General features: G+C 47.4%; 1 protein-coding gene across 1 annotated transcript in view; it reads right to left on the bottom strand.

The window, feature by feature from the left end:
• Nucleotides 1-24,281, bottom strand: part of UBE3B (ubiquitin protein ligase E3B) — a 49,764-nt gene that overhangs the window by 5,276 nt on the left and 20,207 nt on the right. The window contains exons 13-22 of the mRNA XM_065889631.1: nucleotides 17,260-17,431; nucleotides 15,565-15,683; nucleotides 14,816-14,930; nucleotides 13,945-14,044; nucleotides 9,425-9,544; nucleotides 5,039-5,215; nucleotides 4,803-4,913; nucleotides 2,767-2,904; nucleotides 2,344-2,409; nucleotides 440-498 (exon numbers count right to left, since the gene is read on the bottom strand). Of these exons, the coding sequence (XP_065745703.1) occupies nucleotides 440-498; nucleotides 2,344-2,409; nucleotides 2,767-2,904; nucleotides 4,803-4,913; nucleotides 5,039-5,215; nucleotides 9,425-9,544; nucleotides 13,945-14,044; nucleotides 14,816-14,930; nucleotides 15,565-15,683; nucleotides 17,260-17,431 (1,177 nt within the window). The remainder of the gene's footprint in view (nucleotides 1-439; nucleotides 499-2,343; nucleotides 2,410-2,766; nucleotides 2,905-4,802; nucleotides 4,914-5,038; nucleotides 5,216-9,424; nucleotides 9,545-13,944; nucleotides 14,045-14,815; nucleotides 14,931-15,564; nucleotides 15,684-17,259; nucleotides 17,432-24,281) is intronic.

The raw sequence follows: 24,281 nt of genomic DNA, 5'->3' as shown, positions 1-24,281 counted from the left end.
TGTCTGCTGCATCTGAATTCATCACTGTGTCTTCTCAAGAACAGTGTTTTATACAACTGCCACACACCCTCATTCTAAAATGATCTGCCCCTCCAAGGAGTCTTTCCACCTCCGTGCCCTCTGGGTTCAGGACTTCGTGCCCGACCGGCTCAGAACCCATCTGTCTGCATCTAGAGCCGTCATTAAATTCCTAGGAACACCACAGCCTGGGTGCCTCTGACCTTAGAAGTGCTACTGCAAAATATAAATTGTCAATTCTTATTTTGCAAATCGAATTTAATACGATTTCGGCCTATGAACTGTAACCAGTAAATTCCATTATGATGTTTATGGCCTCTTTCTACTTCAATTTATCTTAATAAATTCTCAAAGTAAGCCCAGAGAGCCAGAATGAAGTCTTTTCAAGTGGTGACCTTAAAAATCTAATTGCCATACTCACTTATTTTCATTTGTAACAGGAATGGTCTTCCCTCCAGGAATCAGTTCATGGCAAACAAGCTGGGGGAGAGGAAGGGGAACAATTACTCAAGAGAATTCTAATGAGAAAATAAAGCTGCCTGAAGATGGAAGGGCCAGATGCCGACATCCATAATAACGACAGAGGAAGATGAGACATGTCTGGGAACAATCATTTTCACAAAAAGCCAGGGCTTAAATATCAACAAGCCGGCCCTGCATGATCAATATGACAGGTTCCTTCTCATCTGATCCTCGTACAAACGTGTATATTAAGGCTCCGGGGTGTTGTGGAGGGGAACGTGTTAGCAATGAAGAGCACAGGAGGACAGATAAATAAATGCTGGTACAACCATACCTTGGAATACAGTGGCGCTATTAAAAAATATGATGAAAAAGTATACTTCTTGAGAAGGTGGGGGGGAAAGAGCAGATTATATAACAGCAGTCAAGGTATGCAAAAAATTATATATGTGCCCAGGGAGTAAAACCCTAAAAAGGCTCAGGCCACATGCTAACAGTGGCGCTCTCCAGGCACCAGCACTATAGGTGGTTTTCACTTTCACCTTTATACTTTTATTGTAGCTGAATTTTTGGTTAGAAGTTTGCATTATTTTTATAGTCAGGACAGAAAATTAAGAATGTCAGGAAGAAGTCTCAAAATTAAAGATTAAAGTCTCTGATTAAAGATTCAAAAACGCTATAGAATCAACTGCTTTCCTCAACTTCAAGAAGTCTTGTGGGTCGCCTAAAAATCAAAGAATGCATCATTTCAAAGCTAATTTTAATAGAAATTCTACTAACATAATATACTGTAACTCTAGAGACCTGGAAAGGAGTAACGGTGCCCTCTAGTCCCACTGCTATCAACATCTCGGGGCTGACGCTGCAGGATGTTAAAGCTGGATGGCCCTTAGGAATGCCCAGCCAGGTGTTTCCCACAATAGGTTCCAGGGAACTCCTGATCTGTGCACCACCATCTGGAGAATCTCTCTGTGAGGTGGTGTGCCCTCCCTGAAAGAGGAGTTCTGTGACCAAATGAGCTGGGGAAGGTTGAGGTTAACACAACCACAGCAGGTTTCTTTCTCATGGGCTTCTTAGGGCCCTGACGTGCCAGCGTGCTCAGTGGTTCTTCAGGAGGAGGACAGGGCGTGCGGTCTAGAGGGCATCTGGTGACACTGGTCCCAGCAAGGACTAATTCGGCAAATGGTATTTGTTGAGATAAGGAAAGTGTGGCTCAGGGAGACTGAGTGACCTCGCTGAGGCCCTGGGAAGTAGGCCCTGTACTACGAGCTCCAGAGCGGCCCTAACACCACATGCACACTGGGGCTCATACAGGGGTCCGGGGATGCAAATGGAGGGGCTGGGAGCCCTGCAAGGAAAATCAGGACAGAGAAAGTCTGGGGGAAGCCCCTCTGCTGCCACGACTTCAAGGGTCTTTTTTCCCGGCTCTGCTCTCCATGCCGAGGAGGAGCAAGGACAGGGTTCTGTTAGAGGCACACCCTGTCAGGTGGTTCCTTCCCCATGTCTCAGTCATGATCCTCTGGAACAGCTAATCCTCACCATGGTAACGAAAGGCAGTGTACAAAGTAGGAGTCATAGCTTCCATCAGAAATGACCCCAAAGTGCCCTGGAAGCAGAGCAGGGTCTCGGTGGGAGCTCTCTGGGTGGCGAGCAGGCCAAGGCCAGGTCAGCTGGGAAGGGGAGGGGAGCGCCCTCCCTCCTGGCAGGGTGGCAAAGGGGCTGGGGAGGCAGAGGAGAAGGGTGGACAGACAGACAGACACAGCCCCAGTCTGTGGGTCTCCTGGGGAAAACACCCAGACTGGGGCAGGTCTTAGGAAGCCAAAGTGGGGAGGGGGAACAAGGTTCAGCCAGAGGCCCACCTACCTGACCCATGACATCCTCATCATATGACAGTGTCAGGCCCAAGTCAGCAATGTCCCCATCGTACCGCTAAAGCAACAGAGAAAGGGACAATGTAGGGGCCAAGGAGTGCTACATCCTTGAAGGTTTTAACACTCCCCGCCTATGACATCGGCTTGGGCAGCTACCACTGTTGCTGCCGTACAACTTGAAACAAAGGCAAAGGCCACTCATCACCTGGAGGAAGGAGGCTGTGAGCATCAGTCCCGGGAGGAAGTGCTCAGGAGGGGACACGAGGCCCTGCAGTGGCTAAGGAGTGTGCCACTTCACCACAGCAGGAAATCCCACTCCACCCCATGATGACGGGGTAGACCTGAACCCCACGGGGCGTCACTTGGCTGAGCTCACACCGGCACTCAGCTAAGCCATGCCGCCTTCCACACTGACCTTAATGGAAGTGAGGTTTTTATAGAACTCGGAATCCAGAGAAGGCAGTTCATCCACAGAGCTGTAGAAGACACTGTGGTGGTGCCCGAGCAGCTGGCTCAGGAAGAAGGATGCAAAGGGCACGTCCACCACAATTCCCTGCCAGAGAGGAGACAGGAGCTGCCACCTGCTGCCCAGCAGCCCGTCTCGGTGATCTCATCCTGGGCGGCTCCGGCTGCAGATGGGGCTCCGAGGGCGCCAATGACATCTCTAGACTTCCTAAATTTTCAATCTGGAGAGCGATACATCCCTACCACCTAAACACAGTCGAGCGCCTCCTGGGGACACTACCACATAGTGGTTAAGGGCCCAGGCTTTGCAGCGGCACAGCTCAGGGATCACACCTCAGCTCTGCTGCTGCTAGACCATGGGGCAATGGCTTTATCATCTGTAAGTGGGGACCAGAAGAGCCTCAGTTTTAAGGGTTAAACGAGCAAGGTGGGGGAGTTTCCAGGAGGAAGGGATAGCTGGGCAGGAGGCCTTTAGTACAAGGCTCACAGGTGCCCTCCAGGGCTGGAACACAGGTCTGTCTGGCCCCAGCACGGGGTGTGAAGGAGGGGGTGAGCGAGAAGGCCAGGGAGGCAAACAGGGCAGATCAGGAAGAGCTCATAAGCCTCCTGGAGTCTGGTTTCTATCCAGAGGGCAGCAGGGAGCCCTGGGAGGGCTCTCCGCACGGGTACTTCCTGTGGGGAATGGCCTGGAGGCAGGGACACAGCCCGGAAGCCCTTGCACAACGCCAGGAACTTCAGACAGACTGTACTGGGTGGAGAGAGGTGTGCGGGCAGGAGAGACTGAGAAGGGAGAGCCAATCAAACCCCACAACGGGCCTGTCCTGAGGACGAGTGTGAAGTGAGTTAACACAGGCCACTCCTCATCAGGACCCAGGAGGTCCTTATTGCCGGAGAGGGAGGAGACGGAGACTAGGCCCAGGAAGTGGGGAGAGGACATTTACAAAGCGAGGAAGTGGTGTTTTTCAGCTGGCCCAGCCCCTCCTGGGTCTCATCACAGCTACACGTTCAAAGGAAAAACACGGCATATGCCCAGGCAGGGCCTCATGGGTTTTTTTGTTTTGTTTTGTTTGTAAAAAAGGGGAATCAACTGAGAAATTGTCTCCATTTTGCAGATGTGGAAATAGAAGCACAGAGAATGAGCCCAGGCCACCCAACCAGTCCAGGGCAGGAGGAGGCCTGGAGGGTGCTTGGACTCACATGGGGCACCTGACATCACAGCAAGGGCTGAGGCCGTGGACCGGGGCTGTTTACACAGAGAGAATGATGGACTAGAGAGTATGTTCACCCCACATGACCTCCTCTCTCAGCCTGGCCCGCTATAGCTTCTTTGCCTCTGGAAGGCATCCTGGCCTCCCTGGGCTTTGTGATGGGTGTGACACGAGCACTACTCAGGTGGCGGCCGCTGGGGGTGAGGCAGGCTGGGGAGGGACTGGTCTCCTGTGGCTCTGGAGTCCACTGTGAGGCCACAGGGACAGGTTGCTGATGAGCTGAAGGTGGAGCGTTACTTCCTTCCTGGGGAGCAGGATCCTCAGGGCAGGGGGTAAAGCGCCACCTGGAAGCAGTCCTGCCAGTTGGTGGGCTCTCAGGGGAGAGGGATCAGGAGCTGGGAGGGCTCGCCCAGAGCCTGCGGAAGGCCACACCACCCCGGCCCCGTGACACCGGGAGCAGCAGCTCAGACACCCTTCCTCCTAATAACAGTGAGGACGGCAGCTCCGACTTCCCCCATGACCAGCTGCCAGCCACCATGGGAGATGTTTACCTGTATTACCTCATTTACCACCTGCAGCAACCCAATAACGTAGCTCTACTATCCCCGCTTCACTGACAAGAACACGGTTGGTGCTGGTTCCCGTCCCTCTCTCCTCACCTTTATCCTTGTGACAGGCAGTTGCCACTATGTACCTGATCACTTACATGTATACGAAGCCCACAGTACTTAGAACATTTTATTTTCCATTCCTGTTCACTGGTTCTTAACGTGCCTACCTCATACACAGCTTTCCCCAGCATCTTGCCCACAAACTCAAACAGCTGCAGGTAATTCTCATGAATGTAGGACGTGGGCGAAGGGTAGAGTCTCTCGTCCCCACTGGTCGTCTGCAAGGCAAAAGGACGGGTAGGGACAGGGAAGTTAGATGCCTTGCAACAAGCAAGGCCTTCACTTCTCATCTGTCACCTCGAACCCGGCTGCCGTCAACCACGCTCTCGTGCCCTTTAAATACCTTGAACAGGTTGAGCGCTGGGTCAAACACCCTCTTGATGATCTCTTCTAAGAACTCCTTGAAAACACCGTCTTGATCAATCCCTGCCTCGTCCACCCCGAGGTCATTGACAAACTTCACGCGGATGACGCCCTTCATGACGTGCTGGGAGAGCTGCCGAAGTTGCTCATAGCCATCCTGCCAAGGGCAGAATTACCGCCCATTAGGAACCCAAGGCCCCCTGCATAATTCAGGGCTCCCTCCTCAAAGCTCCCTCTCCCCTGTGGGAAGCATTCCCAGTGTAATTACTAAATGTGTCAGGACGCACGGGTGCATGAGGAGAGCCAGCAGTTTTCACCTGCTTCTAGACCAGAGCCTGTTAAAAGAAAAACTCATTCTGGGGATGTGACTTTACCACTCTTTGGCAAGGGGAGGCTGCCCTCAGGAGGATGCAGAGCAGGGAGATGGAGAGATCAGACAAGATGAGTCACAAGCTCTCGGTCATCAGACAGGACGGAAGACGCTGAGACAAGATGAAAGCTGTCAGATGAAAAATCAGAGTAGCCCCCCACCACTCAACTCCTGGTACCTTTCCCCAGATCATGAAAGGCTGTGAGTCATGCTGGAAAATTCAGGTTATATCCTGAGGGCGCTGGGGAGCCACAGAAGAGTTTAGGCAGAGAGTCACATGGCTGGCTTTCTGTCTTAGGAAGATTTTTCTGTTGGAAGCAAAGCAGAGGGATGGCAGGGGGCAGGGAGCAGGGAGATGGGTGCCAGGAGTGCCGCTGGGCCTGGAGGAGGGCAGAAGCGGTGGGAAGAGAGGCCTCAGCACCTCCGGCTTGCGGTCAGCTCCCTTGAGACATGCAGCCACTGGGCATGTCTCGCTGTCCAGAAAGCTAGGACATGACTCTGGAGCTCTCCTGCTAAATCATCGTGCACAGTCTATCTCTTGATTCTGATCTGTCGAGGCCTTCCTGGCTCCAGAGCCTATCCTCAAATGTATTCCTGGCAGGTGGGTGCTGACGGGCAAGCTGCTTAGGCTTTCATTTCAGAGCAGTGATTATAAAAAACCGTGCTTAGAACACGATAGGGCCCAGGGAGGAGTACTTTGGCCCAGCCTGAGAGGCCCCATAACCAGGGTCAAACCGTTGTCTTTAGATACTGTCACAGAATAGGTTACAAATCAGCTGCCATGTCCTATTGTGGCCACCCCACGTTCCTCCCCTCAGGCACAAGTGCAGTGCTCTCAGATGCTCTGTTGACATCAGACAGGCCATCTCCACAGCACCCACTCACCTGCCAGTCTGGTTCCTTGTCACAAAGCAAATGAGGCCAGTATGGCAAGACCCGTTTTGGGGAACGCTTGCTGCCTTCCTGCCGATCATGTTTTCCTTGTGCTCACCTACTGATGCAAAGGCCTGTGCCATGGTGGCTACCCATCTTATTTGGGAGTTAGGTTCCAAAGTTAGTGAGCAGGGAAAAAAAACTACCTCTGAAGTCCCCTAAATCACCTGAAGGAATAAGAACACGGTTTTGAATGCACAATCCTGGAAAGTACTTTTTTATGCACATGAAATATGAAAATCATTAAGTTAGACAAAAAGGAGAGAAAAACAGGGAGTCACCAGGCAGCTGCTGCAGCATTTCAATCATTCTGCCTAAATGTAAGGTAATTATCTTGGCACTGAGTGGGGACGGGGAGAGAATTCTAACATGCCCGGGCCTGCAGGACTTCCTCCATTCTGCTTTAAAATGATGCCTCCCTAACCTTAGCATGGGTTAGGAGGTGTCTCAGAGTCATGCAGATTAAACGAGATGGTCCATGTGAAAGCTCTTAGCAAGTGGTCAAACTCATGGCAGGTGCTCCAGGAATGTTTACTGGACTCAAATCTCAGTTTTGCTGGATCAGCCCCACTTTAGCCTCCCTTTGAAACACTGTAGAGAGGAATTTGCTGCCCACCTCCTCTGACATACTTCCTGTTACACCCCACTGCCCTCTCTGGAGGATTCTATATCTGTGCCCCAGGGGAAGGTGAAAGGGGGACTGGGCGTTCCTCTTCTCTTCTGCATCTCAAAGAGCGGATGCACAGAACACTGAAGGGGAACGGAGAACTGGCTTCCAGGCCCAGCTCTGTCACTGACACCTGAGTGACCTTGAATTCCTCTGGTCTCAGTCCTGCCTTTGATGGGGTGAGGGGAAAGGGATGAGCAAGGGTGTGTCCACAGCTCCTTCTAGTTCTGCAGTGCTGGTGTTCTGGCCCCCGTTCACCCCTGTGAGGAGAGGCCTTCCTGCAGGACTTTGGACCATCACCTGGAAGCCTAATACACAAGCCTCACCTTCAGTACAAACCATAAACAAGCGGACAGAATAAAAGCCCAGGATATCATGGGTCAAACATCGGCTTTTTGATGCCCCCTTGTGTCCTAATCAAGCAAAGGCCACTGGGCTCTCAAGTTCTGATACCCAAACCACTGAATCGTGAGAACTGGGGTAACTGAATCAATGACCCTCTCTCCTTCCTAATTCAGTACGAACACCAGTGATCAATTTCATGACAGGATCTATCCCAATGAAACGTAAAGAGGAAAATGGACTTTGCCTAAAATCTAAGACAGAAATCCCTCCTCTGACGTCCCTGAGGGATGTGTTTAAACAAGCTGGCCCAGGGTAAGCGGGTGTCTGGTAAATCTCCCAGTGACACTTGAGGAGGGTGTCGGGGATTCTGTCACTCTCAGGAGACATCACAGTTTCCACCACCCAGACTCCCCGTTGTGCTGGCCACATGGGAGTGGGTATGACGGACGGTGGGATGGAGGAGTTTAAGAGACAGGAAAGGTGCATCTGGGTCCAACAAAGAAAGTGCTGGAGAAGTGAGTTCCTACAACACAACTGGGCTTTTTCTTCTTTGAGTCAAAGCAGAGTTCGCAAACTGGTGGCCAGCAGGTTGAATTTGATGGGCAGACAGGTGTTATCTGACCTTCCAGGTACTTTACAAAACCTGACTGGTTCACAACACAAAGGATCTGTGGATTTCACACAAAACCCTAAATTTTGGTCTTTTCTTAACAAGCTGGAGCATTATAGAGCCCAAATCTCCACAAGGCAATACTCAGGTGGCCTCTTTTAGAGGCATGTGTTCTCCACCAGCCCCAACACTGAGGCTGGTTGTCAGTTGTCATTTATCAACTCACTTGTGAGGTCAGTCCAAGGGCTGTGCTTCAAGAAAAACTGGAGCAAGCAGTGGGAGTGGAGAATATTTCTATTCATTTAGCATGCAAACAAAACGCCCGGTGCCAAGACACTCTCAGCGAGTGCTACTCATCTCCATGGCTGGCAGGGCCCCTGGGGGCACTTACATTTCTTATCCTTAGTTTTGAGAATGTCAAAATCATCTGTTCACCACCTGCTGCCTTTCCCCGGCAGTTTTCAGTGTCAATCGCCAGTGGTCAGAGAACTTAAACAAGTTCTCCAGGAGCGACAAACACAGCACAAATGCCCCGAGGCAGAAATGAAAACGTGTGGGGAGGAAGGGCTGCTGCCAATGCCGTTTGCTGGTGGCTGGCGATGCGGCCCCGGGCTGTCCGGGATCCCCTGACTGTTCTACGCTGCAGAACATGCCGATGAGGAACTGTGGCTGGAGTGTGATGAAAGGCAAGAGAGCAAGCATGGGCATATCAACGAAGCCAGGCCGCTCCTGGGAATGCGGACATGGGACTCAATCACCATACGCGCACACACGTTGCACAATGCCGGAGGAGCGTGTGGCAGGCACGACGCAGACACTGCAGGTGCGTGCGTTTATTATGACAATGTTCAGAGTCTTGTTCCAGCAAAATCAACATATCATGACAACTTCCTGACATATGGAGGACAGTGTCCTGAGGACAGGCACCTATTTCAAAGTCACACAAAGTCGCTGCATGGGAGGAACCCTGGACGCTGGGTTTGGCATAGGTGGGCCACTTCACGTGCAGCTCCTAAGTTTATGTCCAAAAAGAACGTCTAGCTCTGTGATCGATGTATTTCCCAGGATGGCTCAGTAACTTAACACCCGCACTCCAGCCTCCACACTCACAGCTGGGCGGCTGGGCAAAGCGCCTGCCAGGACAGACAGAGTCTGCACAGGTATAAGCGTGTCTGTCCTCATTTCAGAGGCACAGAGTGTTGGCCACTCTCACCTCGTGGGGTAAAGGGAGGGAAATGCTGCGCTGGGGTCTCCAGAACTGAGGGCGTGTTTAATCAAGCAGTGCTCAGAGCAGCTGGCAGGACAAACAGGCCCTTCCTGCACCCACAGCCCTGGCTTCAGTGTCATTAGATCAAGGAGTGATAAGAACAGTTCAGAGGCAACAGGTCACCCACTAGAAACCCTACGGTTTACAGAGCGCACTTTGCAACAGGCTTCTCACCTCCAACATCCGGGACCGGCGGATGGTAATGTGAGTGACATGAGGGGAGGCAGAGCTGGTTTCCACAAGCCCCAGTCTCTCCTTCTCCTTGGTCACCATGTTTCGGAACAGGAGAACTCTCTGAAATGAGCAAAGGTGAGACCGATAAAGGGGTCAACAACTGAGGATCCCCTAAAACACACTGTACAAAATTAATGAAATGTAAGCACGTGAGAGGCTCCCAGAATGGGATGCTTTGATGTGTGCTACAGGTTAGAAGTGTTTTGTGAGGACAGTAAACTTCCCCCCAAATGCTCTTGGGAATTAGAAATATAGCTGAATACATGCCAAGGGGAAAGGTTCCAGAAAGAGTGGTCTGGCTACAGCCAGAGCCCAGCTAAGAACAGTCTGGGAGAAAAATCATTCTCCTTGTTCAGTCAATAATCCACTGTAAAAACCTTGCGGCAGCACGCATTACAGAGGGTGCTTTATATAGCCGTGCCTGCTTTAGAGGAAATCAATAGCATGAATTTAAAACACAGAAACATTTCAAAGATATATATATTTTGCTGTCAGAAATGTGTAAATGACCCTACAGTATAAAGGTCCCTGACCTTTCTACCTGCCTCCTCTGTCTCCTCAAGCACATCACAGTCCCACCAGTAATATTTCTCAAGTATCATTTAAATAGAACCCTCTTGCATTCTCAAGATTCTGACAGGCTCCTTTAGGAGAGCATTGACCTTTGGCCCCATCCTGTAATAGCACTCAAATCCCGTCAGCGGAATGAACGAATAACTCCAACCTCAGCTGTTTTTCTGAAAAACGGAAATCTCCCCAAAGTCAAGAGCATTGCTCAATACAAATAATAACAGTAATAATAATAACAGCCACTAGTAATAACAGTAGTAATAAGAGCTAACTATACACGAGGGGAGGCTACTGCATTTTCATTTGATCATTCTATTAGCTCCCTGAAGTAAATAAGGTGACAGAAAAAGCCACTGCCGACAACCTCGAGATGGGGGATGTGCTCAATGGAGGGACTAGTCAGTGAAGGGGTGCCATGTGGCTGGTTTCCAAGTCTAGAAACTAGGACTGAGGTGCCCTGAAAAACAGCAAAAGCTCTCAGGGCTCCTTGGCGACGCAGAAGGGGGAGCGCGGGCTGAGGACAGCGAGGGTGGCTGGAGATGCACATGGCGGGGACTCTCGCCTCTGCCTTCTGTGCTGGGGAGCTGGAGACAAGCACAGGTATTTAACTCACGGGGGGCCATGTGGCATGACTGCTTCCCGTGACCCCCAAGCCTTTAGCACGATCACCTGAACAAGGGCTGCTGTCTTGTGGAACTTGAGGCAGAAGATAAGCCTCCCGTCAAGGTTAATACCATATGGAGCAGAGACAGCGGACACAGAGGCAGAACTACAGAGGTGACCACAAGATTGCCGGCCTCCCATGAATTGCAGAAAGACTGGATGGGGCTCTGGATTTCCGTGGGGCAGGGAAGAAGGTTTGGGGTAACTTTCACCAGCTCTCAAGGGGCTAGGAGACCTCAGTGAGCACAGGGGACATCTAGGTAAGGATCATCATCCCACTTTGCAGATGAGGAAACTCGTGCAAGGTCACACAGCTGGTGCACGGGGGACCAGGGCCCATGCACAGACCACCACACTACCCAGCCCTACCCCCCACACGTGGCCCTAGGCCTTCTAGGCCAAAGCGAGAGAGAGAGAGAGAGAGAGAGAGAGAGAGAGAGACAGACAGACAGACAGAGAGAGAGAGAGAGAGAGAGAGAGAGGGAGGGAGGGAGGGAGGGAGGGAGGGAGGGAGGCCTTAAGTACCAGTCAGGAGATGAACTGCGTGTAAACATGTAAAAGCAACATAAGAGAGTGCAGAGGCTGAAGTACTGCGTGTGTGAACCAGGCAGAGCTGAGACTTTTAAAAACATTAAGGAAAGCAATAAAGGCACTATAAGCCACCCACTCAGGTGGCATTAAGAATGAGAGAGAGGTTCGGTGTCCAGGGCAGATGGCATAACAGTAACAGATGAGAGAGACAACGCAGGCCTGGAGAGAGGCTTTCACCCCTTGTATGCCCCAGTGAGAACGTCACCGGAAGAGAACAGCACACACGCTGTGAAGAGAGAGGGGAAGCCTGAGACACAGAAAACACGCCAAGCCTCAGACACTATCCCAGGCCTGCTGGTGCCATCACAGGAGCAGGACAGGGGCCAGAAGATGAAGAAGGGCCCTATTTTCCCAAGGGAGGCAACAGATTTACGAGCCAAGGACGAATGGCTCATAGTCTTCATGATGTAGATCTTAAGCGCCCCCCACCCCACCCCTTGGTGAGGATTACCATACAGCCTGGACTCTTATGTCAGGTCAGCTAAACCCAGAGCTTCCCAGACTTTCCTGTTCTCAGCACCCCTAACGGCTCAGTAATATTTCTTACTGCAATCTTAGGTCAAAAGAAATACGTAACAGTTCCATTTAGTAGACAGTTAAGTCCTAACAACTTAGTAAGTGTTTATGTCCTAAGAACTTAGTAGCTGTATTTAAAAAACATGCATAAATTGAAATTTAAAACATTTTAATTTCATTTTTTAAAAACCCAGCTTAGCAAATAGGACATCATCGAGAAGAATGGAGCAGAATTTAACGCTGACGCTGTGGACTCGAGCAAGCACTTCCCACGGTGCCCAACAGATTTCACTGTGTTTCCCTCAAAAAATTAAAATATCCTGTAGCAACCGGGGTGCCCCAGCACACCGTTTGTTAACTGCAGACACACGGCGTGGAGATTCTAGACCAGACGCTGTGGGGACGCTGTGGGCCAGGGCTGAAGTCAGACACCCAGGAACGGGGCGAGGAGCCGCATTTTAAGTCAGATTCCACCAACCTGGACTAGACCCACGAGGTGAAGGGCTGGAACCCACTTCAAATGAGGACTGGCTGGAGAAGGGAAGGGCACCACCCTTGGAAAACAGACCACCCAGAAAGCAAACCGCAGAAGATGACACCATCCACTTTTAGTGGCTGTTCAAGGACCAAAGGGTAGAAGTTACAGGGAAGTAGATTGTGTAAGACAAGGAAGGATGTTCCACCACTGGGAAGACAGAAGCCATACAATGGCCTGCTTTGCAAAGCTGCGCATGCTCTATCTGAGGCAGGGGCAGGGATGCCGCTGAAGGGGCTCATGCATAGAGCGCGCGCGACCAAGTCATCTCCATGAGAGGCTTAGTTCTGTCTGAGCCTTCTGAGAGGCTCTGCTGTCAGGCGCAGTAAGAATTTAAACGGCCACGTGTTTGTGAACCGCTGCTTGAGGGGAAGTAAAGAAGGGCAGCCACGAGTATGACATCAAGGTCAAGACAATACCAGAGAACAGTGAGGAGGACTAAGTAAGTCAGGAGAGAAAGGAAAGGGCACCTGTGGGTTCTAAGGAGCCTCCCCCCGAAGGAGCAGACATTTCTGGGGCGCTCACGACACACCAGGGACGCCCCTCATCTCCCGGGCGCCCCTGCCGCAGCACCTGGCCCTTCCCAAGGCTCTCACGCCCCGTAGCTCTGTATGCCACACACCCCGGTTCTCTTCCTTCCTCTGATCACTCCTCTCCCCGTGCAGGGCTCTGGCCTCCGTCCCCGGTCTGCTCACTCCCTCTGGCTCCCTGACCACCTCAGCCTCATCCATGAATGCACCGAGGAGGTCGCAAGCCGTCCGCATGTCGAGTCCACCTCCAGCCCCGTCCTCTCTCCTGCACTCCAGACCCTCGAGGAGCCACAGACACGTCACCTGCTCCCGGCTCTTCCCAGTCCCGCTCCTGCCTGTGCCCCCAACTCTGGGAATGGCCCTCTGGAGCAGCCAGGCCCCCAAGCCAGAAACCTGAGCATGCTCTGAATCCCTCCTCTCCTTCCCCCGGAGTGCCATCGTTCTTCAAGGCCTGGAGGTGCTACCTCCTTCAGAATCTCTTGATGTCATTGTCTTTCTACTCCCGTGGGCCCACCCGAGTTCAGGCCAGTTGGCCATGACACCTGCCTCTCGCCAGTCCTTCAGGCGACGGCCAGAAGGAATTTTCTAAAGCAGAGCTCTGACCAGGTGCCTCCACAGCTAAAAACTCTCCGATGGCTCTGGACAAAATCCACGCCCCCACCCTTGGGTTACGAGGCCCTTCCTGCTCCAGCTCCTACGAACCTCCTCAGTTTGATTTCTTGACCCCACCCGGCTCTCCCTTGGCACCACGTTCTCTCTCACCTTGGGCCTGCAAGCGCAGTCCGACTACCTGTGGCGTCTTCTCCTGAGCCCCTGCCCTGGGTGCCCACGGCATCCATCCCCATAGCATCCACCCCACACTAGCCAAATGGACAGTTCACACTGGCTTCAATCTCTGCACCCCCAGCACTTGGCATAACAGCTGCAACAGCGTAAGAGCCAGTCAGCATCTGTGTTTACTGAATGATCGTTTTTACTCATTTTTAATAATCGCTACAACAAAAATGGACAGTCAGGAACTTGGTGGGAGGATCCCAGCTCTGAGTGCAACTCACGTTTTTGTGGGGAACGACGTGCGGGGTGTACTGCAGGATCAGCTGAGCCCGCTTTCTGTCCTTGTCAAGTTCCTGGAAGAGCACGCTAGGTTTGAGATCCCTTAAAAACAAAGACATGGATTTGGGATAAGGAACAAGAAAACCATCCTCTAGTGCAGGGCTAGCCAGCTACAGCCTATGGGTCAAATCCAGCCTGCTGCCCATTTTTGTAAATCAAATTTGAATGGAACAGTCATACCCATTCATTAGCTACTGTCTCTAGCTGCTTTTGCACTACAGTGGCAGAGTTGAGTAGGTGCAACAGACACTGTCTGGTGTGCAAAGCCTGAAATATCTACTGTCTGGCCCTTTACAGAAAAAGTCTGCTAATCTCTATTCTACTGCCACAACTTCAATAGTTACATAAGAGTTGATCTGTCATTGATTAAAAAAAGGCAGACATGATCTTATGTTTAGTTGTTGCAAGAGGATTTCCCTACCCTACCCCACAACAAACCTAGCTGTGGTTTTTATCCCGCTAATTCTGCTGATAAAAACTGCCATTTAATGATCATAACCTGTTGCTTAGTTCAGCTGAAAGAACTTTCCTTTCCAGTTTGCGTATGAAACATCTGCTCAATGCGAGCTCTGGCTGCCAACACTGAGCTCTAATCACCTTCACCGTACTGTGTCCTAACAGAAGCAGCTGCGAGGTGACCTGTCCTGACAGGTGCTTTATAGGGACATATGCAGATGAAAGGACAAGATGAAGAAGACGGACCAAGTCCTCTCTGCCCTAAAACATAAGTGCTGAGCATCAGGCCACAATGGTCCCAGCGGCAAGACAGAGGGACTCCAGCCTCCGTAAACGCCCTTCCCACCCCGAGCTCACTTGCGCAGCCAGTGGTCCTCGGGGGCGAAGCGCCGCCGGCAGTCCCGCTCGTACAGCACCATCAGCCACCCGTGGACAGACTGGAACAGCTCCAAGGTCTCACCCTTGGCATTCTCTGTGGGGCAAACAACCAGGAGAGCCACAGTCTCGGAGCTGCTCAGAACTGGAGGAGACAGGAGGATAGCCCGTGTCTCCTCTCGTCAGCCCCGAGGCCCAGCAGTTCTTCGTCTCCCTCATGCTGAACGTTACATGGAATCAACAGAATTAAAAGGCTCCTTGGGTACATTCTAAGGGCCTGTGGGACCCGGGAATGTCTCAGACACAATCACTCGCACTGCCTCCCACTTGTATGTCATCCAAAGGACCTTTTAATCTAAGGAGTTTGGTGCTGAGCGACTGGAAACACTTCAGGAGGTAGACTCTAACTTGAAGTGGGACCAGACACGTGTTTTATCTTCATGAAAATCAACTCAAAGAATCAAAAGGAGTTTCAGGGCAAAATTAATCATGAATAATCCTTCACACACACATGTAAATCCTGAAGGATGCCTGGGAGAGTAAGACTTCCATAACCACACTACTATCTTAAGGGGTCATAAAGAGTGGAGAAATAAAACCTCTAACTATGTGAATAAATGTGCATTTTGAATTAACTTTGATGGACAACAAGGCTAGGAATCAGTTGATGTTATACTCTAGACTTCCCATGTGTAGCAGCAATTAAACAACGGCTGACATCTTTACCTTACCTACGATCCCATCCCAGATCATCTTAAACACAAAGGAATTCAGAAAAGAGGAGATGGTGACCAGTTCTTCTAGTTTGAATGAAATCTGTTCTTCATAAACTTCAATGTCATCAAGGATCCTAAGTGAGACAGAAAATTATTCATAATTTCCCACTAAAAAGAAGGGGAAAAAAAAGATCTATTCCTCATTCTAGACAAAATAATGTTAAGAAATAAGCTCTATCTGTTAGATAAAATTTACAGGTAAAAGGATATGATGGAAGGGTGGGTGGAGGTATAGATGAAGCAAGAGTGGCCATGAGTCAATAACTAACTAACGAAATTGGTGACAGGTACGTGAAGGTTCATTATACTATTCTTTCCACTTTCTATTTATTTGAAATCGTCTATAGTAAGAAGTTAAAAAATACAATTGAGAAAGGAAAGAAACAACACGTTCTGCTCTACCCTTTTCTTATTCATAAGGATCTGACTGTGACACTGCTTATGAATTCATGTCTGAATTATTAAGGAATCTTGACTGAGAGTCTGTGTCTACTGAGGGAAGTTGTGGAATCTTATTCTGCATCTGTAACAGACACCAGGGGCACTGAGTAAGTGCTTGATAAGTATTTGAGGGTGAATGAATAAATGTCTGAAAGAATATATGAATAAATGAACCGTAAGATGCAGCTCTATCTGAAAATCTCCTATAACTGCTCTATTCACTTTAGAGCCTGACTCACTCTTGGGTCACCCTTGACCAGGCAATTAAGGGGGTGTCACCAGCAGCCAAAGACCCCTGCTCTCCCCTCTAACTACTCACTGGGCCCTCCCTCCATGACTCATACCCAATCCGCCACCTACATACCCCTAATCCCCTCCTGCCAATCTCTCCCAGACCGAATATAACTTCCTGAGGTCCATTCTATCTTACAATTCTTCACCAACCTTTTGGGAAAAAGTGGAATTAATAGAATACCAATACTCAAGTAGACACGTAAGCTTAAAGAAAAGGAACTGAACGGGACTAACATTTGTTAATTTCTCACTGTGCCAGGCACTGTACTAGGTACTTGACATTCCTTTTCTCATTTACTCCCTATCAGATTGGTAATGTTGTCTCCATTCCAGTGTTGAGGAAACTGAGGCTCAGAGAGGTTAAGCAACTTGCCCAGGGTCAGCTTGACAACAGTTGTAAGAATAACAGCCAACACATACTGACTGCTTCCGGTACCTGGGACTATGCCTATCACTGATCTCTTCTGTACCTCCCCACACAGCTAAGAGGTAGGTGCTATGAATTCCTATCTATAGATGAGGAAACTGAGGCCCAGAGAGGTGGAGCCCCTTCCCCTCTGGACCAGGGTGTCTCAGTGAGTGGCTGAGCCAGGTTCTGCACACTGGCTCTGGAATTTTCCAATTAACTACCTAGCACAGTGAGTAAATAGCCGAGGTGTGATTTGAACCGAGCTCTAGAAGACCCCAAAGCCCACATAAGTGGTAATGACCCCCAGCTCTCCTGAAAGGATGGGAACTAACAACTGCTGAATCCCTACTAAGTACCACCCACTTTGTAAATGTCTTGTCTAATTCTTCTAATGACAGGTCCAAACGCTTGCAGTAATCCCATTAACAAATGCTTCCTTGCTGACACTGTAATTTGGTCTCTCCACATTCTAGGAAAGGAATTCAGCCCCACAGCAGTCAACCTACGTGATGAGGTGCCGGGAACAGTCACAGAACAGCATCAGCATGGCCAAGAGCTGCTTAGACTCTTCAGTGTCATTGTTGAGGCATTCCAAGAAGAGCTTTAACCCTCCATGGGGCCCCAGTTCACAAATAAACGCCCAAAGTTTGGGCAGCAGGTCATCAAGGTAAGTGAGACCTGGAAAAGGATAGAGAAACCCAAGCTTCAGGTGGGGCTCCACCTGGTCCCTTATGTCTCCTCTCCTTCGGGAAAACAAAACACTTAAACCTATTAGTGACCATTTAACGCATGTTTAGAGAAAGAAGGTGCAATTACGAAGAATAACATCACCATGAGAACAACAATGATAATAGCAGCTAACATTTAATGGGTGCTTACTATGTGTCAGATACCATTCTAAATACTTCACAGGCACTATTTCCTTTTCACCTTGGGAAACCCGATGTTATCACCATTTTAAGGGAGGACACTGATGCTCAGAGAGATTGAGTAACTGGCCCCAAATCACACAACCAGTAAGTGTCAGAGCCAAGAACAGAACCCAGATCTGCTGACTCAGTGTTTATGTTTTAAATCAGGGACCAGCAATTTTCTTCTGGAAAGGGCCAGAGTCAGTATTTTTAGGTTTTCAGTCTGGACCAGTCTCTGTCACAACTACTCAATGTGCTACCATCACAGCATGAAAGCAGCCATAGACAATAGGTAAATAAATGCATGTGGCTGTGTTCCCAACAAAACTTTAATTACAAAAGCAAGCGGTGAGCTGGACTTGGCCCATGGGCCATAGTTTGCCAACCCCTGCTTTAAACTATCTTGCAGGCTTATCCACATTTAGCAAAGCTTTCCTCTCATCTACTGCTATTATCCTATCTCTGTTAAAAATGGGAAAGCAAAAAAAAAAAAAAAAAAAAAAAAATGGGAAAGCAGCAAATGACAATATGAGATACTCTGAAGAGTTACACAAAAATTTGACCCCGGGAGAAGCAGAGGGCTTCTCGATGGCTAGGCCTCAGGCACACAGGCTGCATCTCTGTTATCTATGAAGGCTTTTAATATGGCTATTGACCTAGAAAGTGTGGCTCTAAAGTTCCACTTGTCACTGAATGTACAGTAAGATGTGTTCCTCAAATTATTCCTCAGAAAAGGAGGAGTCACCTTATATTTGAGTCCTTATAATGCCTCTCACTTTATAGAGCACTTTGAATGGCTTAATTTTGAACAAAGAACTGTTTGGGGAAGATATATTAGCCTGGGGGCAGACTCAATCAATGCCACTTATGGATGTTTAGAGGGTGAACTGAAGGGATTGTAATGGAGGCAAAGAAATTTAACACCCATCTCATTATTATTCCTAAAGGTCTGACCTCACCTTTTCAAGGGTAAGGGGATGTGGTTATAAAATGCAGAAACCTCACAATTTAAAAATAAGTTAAAAAAAAACAAAAAAAACAGGGTGACTGAGAGGACCTTCAAGATGGCAGAGGCGTAAGATGTGGAGATCACCTTCCTCCCCACAAATACATCAAAAATACATCTACGTGTGGAACAACTCCTACAGAACACCTACTGAATGCTGGCAGAAGACCTCAGACTTCCCAAAAGGCAAGAAACTCCCCACGTACATGGCCATGTGGCTGACAGGGTCTTGGTGCTCTGGCCGGAGGTCAGGCCTGAGCCTCTGAGGTGGGAGAGCCAAGTTCAGGACATTGGACCACCAGAGACCTCCTGGCCCCACGTGATATCAATTGGCGAGAGCTCTCCCAGAGAACTCCGTCGCAATGGTAAGACCCAGCTCCACTCAATGGCCAGCAAACTCCAGGGCTGGACACCCCATGCCAAACAACTAGCAAGATGGGAACAAAACCCCACCCATTAGCAGAGAGGCTGCCTAAAATCATACTAAGTTCACAAACACCCCAAAACACACCACCGGACACGGTTCTGCCCACCAGAAAGACAAGATCCAGCCTCATCCACCAGAACACAGGCACCAGGCCCTTCTACCAGGAAACCTACACAACCCACTGAACCAACCTCGCCCACTGGGGGCAGACACCAAAAACAACAGGAACTACAAACCTGCAGCCTGCGAAAAGGAGACCCCAAACACAGTAAGTTAAGCAAAATGACAAGACAGAGGAATACGCAGCAGATGAAGGAGCAAGGTAAAAACCCACCAGACCAAACATATGAAGAGGAAATAGGCAGTCTACCTGGAAAAGAATTCAGAGCACTGATAGTAAACATGACCCAAAATCTTGGAAATAGAATGGAGGAAATACAAGAAACGTTTAACAAGGACCCAGAAGAACTAAACAGCAAACAAACAATGATGAACAACACAATAAATGAAATTAAAAAGTCTCTAGAAGGAATCAATAGCAGAAAACCTGAGGCACAACAGGTAAGTGACCTGGAAGATAAAATAGTGGAAATAACTATCACAGAGCAGAATAAAGAAAAAAGAACGAAAAGAATTGAGGACAGTCTCAGAGACCTCAGGGACAACATTAAATGCACCAACATTCAAATTATAGGGGTCCAAGAAGAAGAAGAGAAAAAGAAAGGGACTGAGAAAATATTTGTAGAGATTAGAGTTGAAAACTTCCCTAACATGGGAAAGGAAATAGCCACCCAAGTCCAAGAAGCACAGAGAGCCCCATACAGGATAAATCCAAGGAGAAACATGCCAAGACACATATTAATCAAACTATCAAAAATTAAATACAAAGAAAAAGAAAAAAGCAGCAAGGGAAAAGCAACAAATAACATACAGGGGATCTCCATAAGGTTAACAGCTGATCTCTCAGCAGAAACTCTGCAAGCCAGAAGGGAGTGGCAGGACATATTTAAAGTGATGAAAGGGAAAACCTACAACCAAGATTACTCTACCCAGCAAGGATCTCATTCAGATTCGATGGAGAAATTAAAACCTTTACAGACAAGCAAAAAAGCTAAGAGAATTCAGCACCATCAAACCAGCTTTACAACAAATGCTAAAGGAACTTCTCTAGGCAGGAAACACAGAAAAGGAAAACACCTACAATAACAAACCCCAAACAATTAAGAAAATGGTAATAGGAACATACATATTGATAATTACCTTAAATATAAATGGATTAAATGCTCCAACCAAAAGACACAGACTAGCTGAATGGATACAAAAACAAGACCCGTATATATGCTGTCTACAAGAGACCCACTTCAGATCTAGGGACACATACAGACTGAAAGTGAGGGGATGGAAAAAGATATTCCATACAAATGGAAATCAAAAGAAAGCAGGAGTAGCAATTCTCATATCAGACAAAACAGACTTTAAAATAAAGACTATTACAAGAGACAAAGAAGGACACTATGTAATGATCAAGGGATCAATCCAAGAAGATATAACAATTATAAATATATATGCACCCAACATAGGAGCACCTCAATACATAAGGCAACTGCTAACAGCCATAAAAGGGGAAACTGACAATAACACAATAATAGTAGGGGACTTTAACACGCCACTTTCACCAATGGACAGATCAACCAAAATGAAAATAAATAAGGAGACACAAGCTTTAAATGATACATTAAGCAAGATGGACTTAATTGATATTTATAGGACATTCCATCCAAAAAGAACAGAATACACTTTCTTCTCAAGTGCTCATGGAACATTCTCCGGGATAGATTATATCCCGGGTCACAAATCAAGCCTCAGTAAATTTAAGAAAACTGAAATCGTATCAAGTATCTTTTCCAACCACAACGCTATGAGACTAGATACCAATTACAGGAAAAAAACTGTAAAAAATATAAACACATAGAGGCTGAACAATACGCTACTATTTAACCAAGAGATCACTGAAGAAATCAAAAAGGAAATAAAAAAAATACCAGAAACAAATGACAATGAAAACACGATTGCTCAAAACCTATGGGATGGAGTAAAAGCAGTTCTAAGAGGGAAATTAACAGCAATACAATCGTACCTCAAGAAACAAGAAAAATCTCAAATTAACAACCTAAACTTACACCTAAAGCAATAGAGAAAAAAGAACAAAAACCCCCCAAAGTTAGCACAAGGAAAGAAATCATAAAGATCAGATCAGAAATAAGTGAAAAAGAACTGATAGCAAAGATCATAAAACTAAAAGCTGGTTCTTTGAGAAGATAAACAAAATTGAATAACCATTAGCCAGACTCATCAAGAAAAAAATGGAGAGGACTCAAATCAACAGAATTAGAAATGAAAAAGGAGAAATAACAACTGACATTGCAGAAATACAAAGGATCATGAGATCATACAAGCAACTGTATGCCCATAAAATGGACAACCTGGAAGAAATGGACAAATTCTTAGAAAAGCACAACCTTCCGAGACTGAACCAGGAAGAAATAGAAAATATAAACAGACCAATCACAAGCACTGAAATTGAAACTGTGATTAAAAATATTCCAACAAGGGGCTTCCCTGGTGGCACAGTGGTTGACAGTCCGCCTGCTGATGCAGGGGACACGGGTTTGTGCCCTGGTCTGGGAAGATCCCACATGTCGTGAAGCGGCTGGGCCCGTGAGCCATGGCCGCTGAGCCTGCACGTCCGGAGCCTGTGCTCCGCAACGGGAGAGGCCACAACAGTGGGAGGCCCATGTACCGCAAAAAAAAAAAAAAAATTCCAACAAACAAAAGCTCAGGACCAGATGGATTCACAGGCGAATTCTATCAAATATTTAGAGAACAGCTAACACCTATCCTTCTCAAACTCTTCCAAAATATAGCAGAGGGAGGAACACTCCCAAACTCATTCTACGAGGCCACTATCACCCTGATACCAAAATCAGACAAAGATGTCACAAAAAAAGAAACCTACAGGCCAATCATTGATGAAAGATGCAAAAATCCTCAACAAAATACCAGCAAACAGAATCCAGCAGCACATTAAAAGGATCATATACCATGATCGAGTGGGGTTTATCCCCGGAACGCAAGGATTCTTCAGTATACTCAGATCAATCAATGTGATACACCATATTAACAAACTGAAGGATAAAAAAAGATATGATCATCTCAGGCTTCCCTGGTGGTGCAGTGGTTGAGAGTCCACATGCTGATGCAGGGGACACAGGTTCGTGCCCCGGTCCGGGAAGATCCCACATGCCATGGAACGGCTAGGCCCGTGAGCCATGGCCGCTGAGCCTGTGCGTCCAGAGCCTGTGCTCCACAACGGGAGAGGCCACAACGGTGAGAGGCCCGCGTACCACAAAAAAAAAAAAAAAAAAAAAGATATGATCATCTCAACAGATGCAGAAAAAGCTTCTAACAAAATTCAACACCCATTTATGATAAAAACTCTCCAGAAAGCAGGCATAGAGGGAACTTACCTCAACATAATAAAGGCCATATATGACAAACCCACAGCCAACACTGTCCTCAATGGTGAAAAACTGAAACCATTTCCACTAAGATCAGGAACAAAATAAGGTTGCCCACTCTCAGCACTATTATTTAACAAAATTTTGGAAGTTTTAGCCACAGCAATCAGAGAAGAAAAAGAAATAAGAGGAATCCAAATCAGAAAAGAAGTAAAACTGTCACTGTTTGCAGATGACATGATACTATACATAGAGAATCCTAAAGATGCTACCAGAAAACTATTAGAGCTAATCAATGAATTTGGTAAAGTAGCAGGATACAAAATCAATGCACAGAAATCACTTGCATTCCTATTCACTAATGATGAAAAATCTGAAAGAGAAATTAAGGAAACAGTCCCATTTACCACTGCAACAAAAAGAATAAAATACCTAAGAATAAAACTACCAAAGGAGACAAAAGACCTGTATGCAGAAGACTATAAGACACTGATGAAAGAAATTAAAAATGATACAAACAGATGGAGAGATATGCCATGTTCCTGGATTGGAAGAATCAACGTTGTGAAATGACTATACTACACAAAGCAACCTACAGATTCAATGCAATCCCTATCAAACCACCAATGGCATTTTTCACAGAACTAGAAGAAAAATTTCACCATTTGTATGGAAACACAAATGACCCTGAATAGCCAAAGCAATCTTGAGAAAGAAAAACAGAGCTGGAGGAATCAGGCTCCCAGACTTCAGACTATACTACAAAGCTACAGTAATCAAGACAGTATGGTACTGGTACAAAAACAGAACTATATATCAATGGAACAGGATAGAAAGGCCAGAGATAAACCCATGCACCTATGGTCACCTTATCTGTGATAAATGAGGCAAGAATATACAATGGAGAAAAGACAGCCTCTTCAATAAGTTGTGCTGGGAAAACTGGACAGCTACATGTAAAAGAATGATATTAGAACACTCCCTAACACCATACACAAAAACAAACTATAAATGGATTAAAGACCTAAATGTAAGGCCAGACACTATAAAACTCTTAGAGGAAAACATAGGCAGAACACTCCATGACATAAATCATAGCAAGATCCTTTTTGACCCACCTCCCAAAGAAATGGAAATAAAAACAAAAATAAACAAATGGGACCTAATGAAACTTAAAAGCTTTTGAACATCAAAGGAAACCATAAACAAGACGAAAAGACAACCCTCAGAATGCGAGAAAATATTTGCAAATGAAGCAACTGACAAAGGATAAATCTCCAAAATATACAAGCAGCTCACGCAGCTCAATAACAAAAAAACAAACAACCCAATTCAAAAATAGGCAGAAGACCTAAATAGACATTTCTCCAAAGAAGACATACAGATTGCCAACAAACACATGAAAGGATGCTTAACATCACTAATCATTAGAAAAGTGCAAATCAAAACTACAATGAGGTATCACCTCACACCGGTCAGAATGGCCATCGTCAAAAAATCTACAAACAATAAACGCTGGAGAGGGCGTGGAGAAAAGGGAACTCTCTTGCACTGTTGGTGGGAATGTAAATTGATACACCCATTATGGAGAACAGTATGGAAATTCCTTAAAAAACTAAAAATAGGACTACCATATGACCCAGCAATCCCACTACTGGGCATGTAC

The sequence above is a fragment of the Phocoena phocoena genome, chromosome 13 (genome assembly GCF_963924675.1).
Source record: "Phocoena phocoena chromosome 13, mPhoPho1.1, whole genome shotgun sequence".
Classification (NCBI taxonomy): domain Eukaryota; kingdom Metazoa; phylum Chordata; class Mammalia; order Artiodactyla; family Phocoenidae; genus Phocoena; species Phocoena phocoena.
Note: the sequence above shows the minus strand (reverse complement) of the source record. Positions and strands in the feature narration are given on the sequence as shown.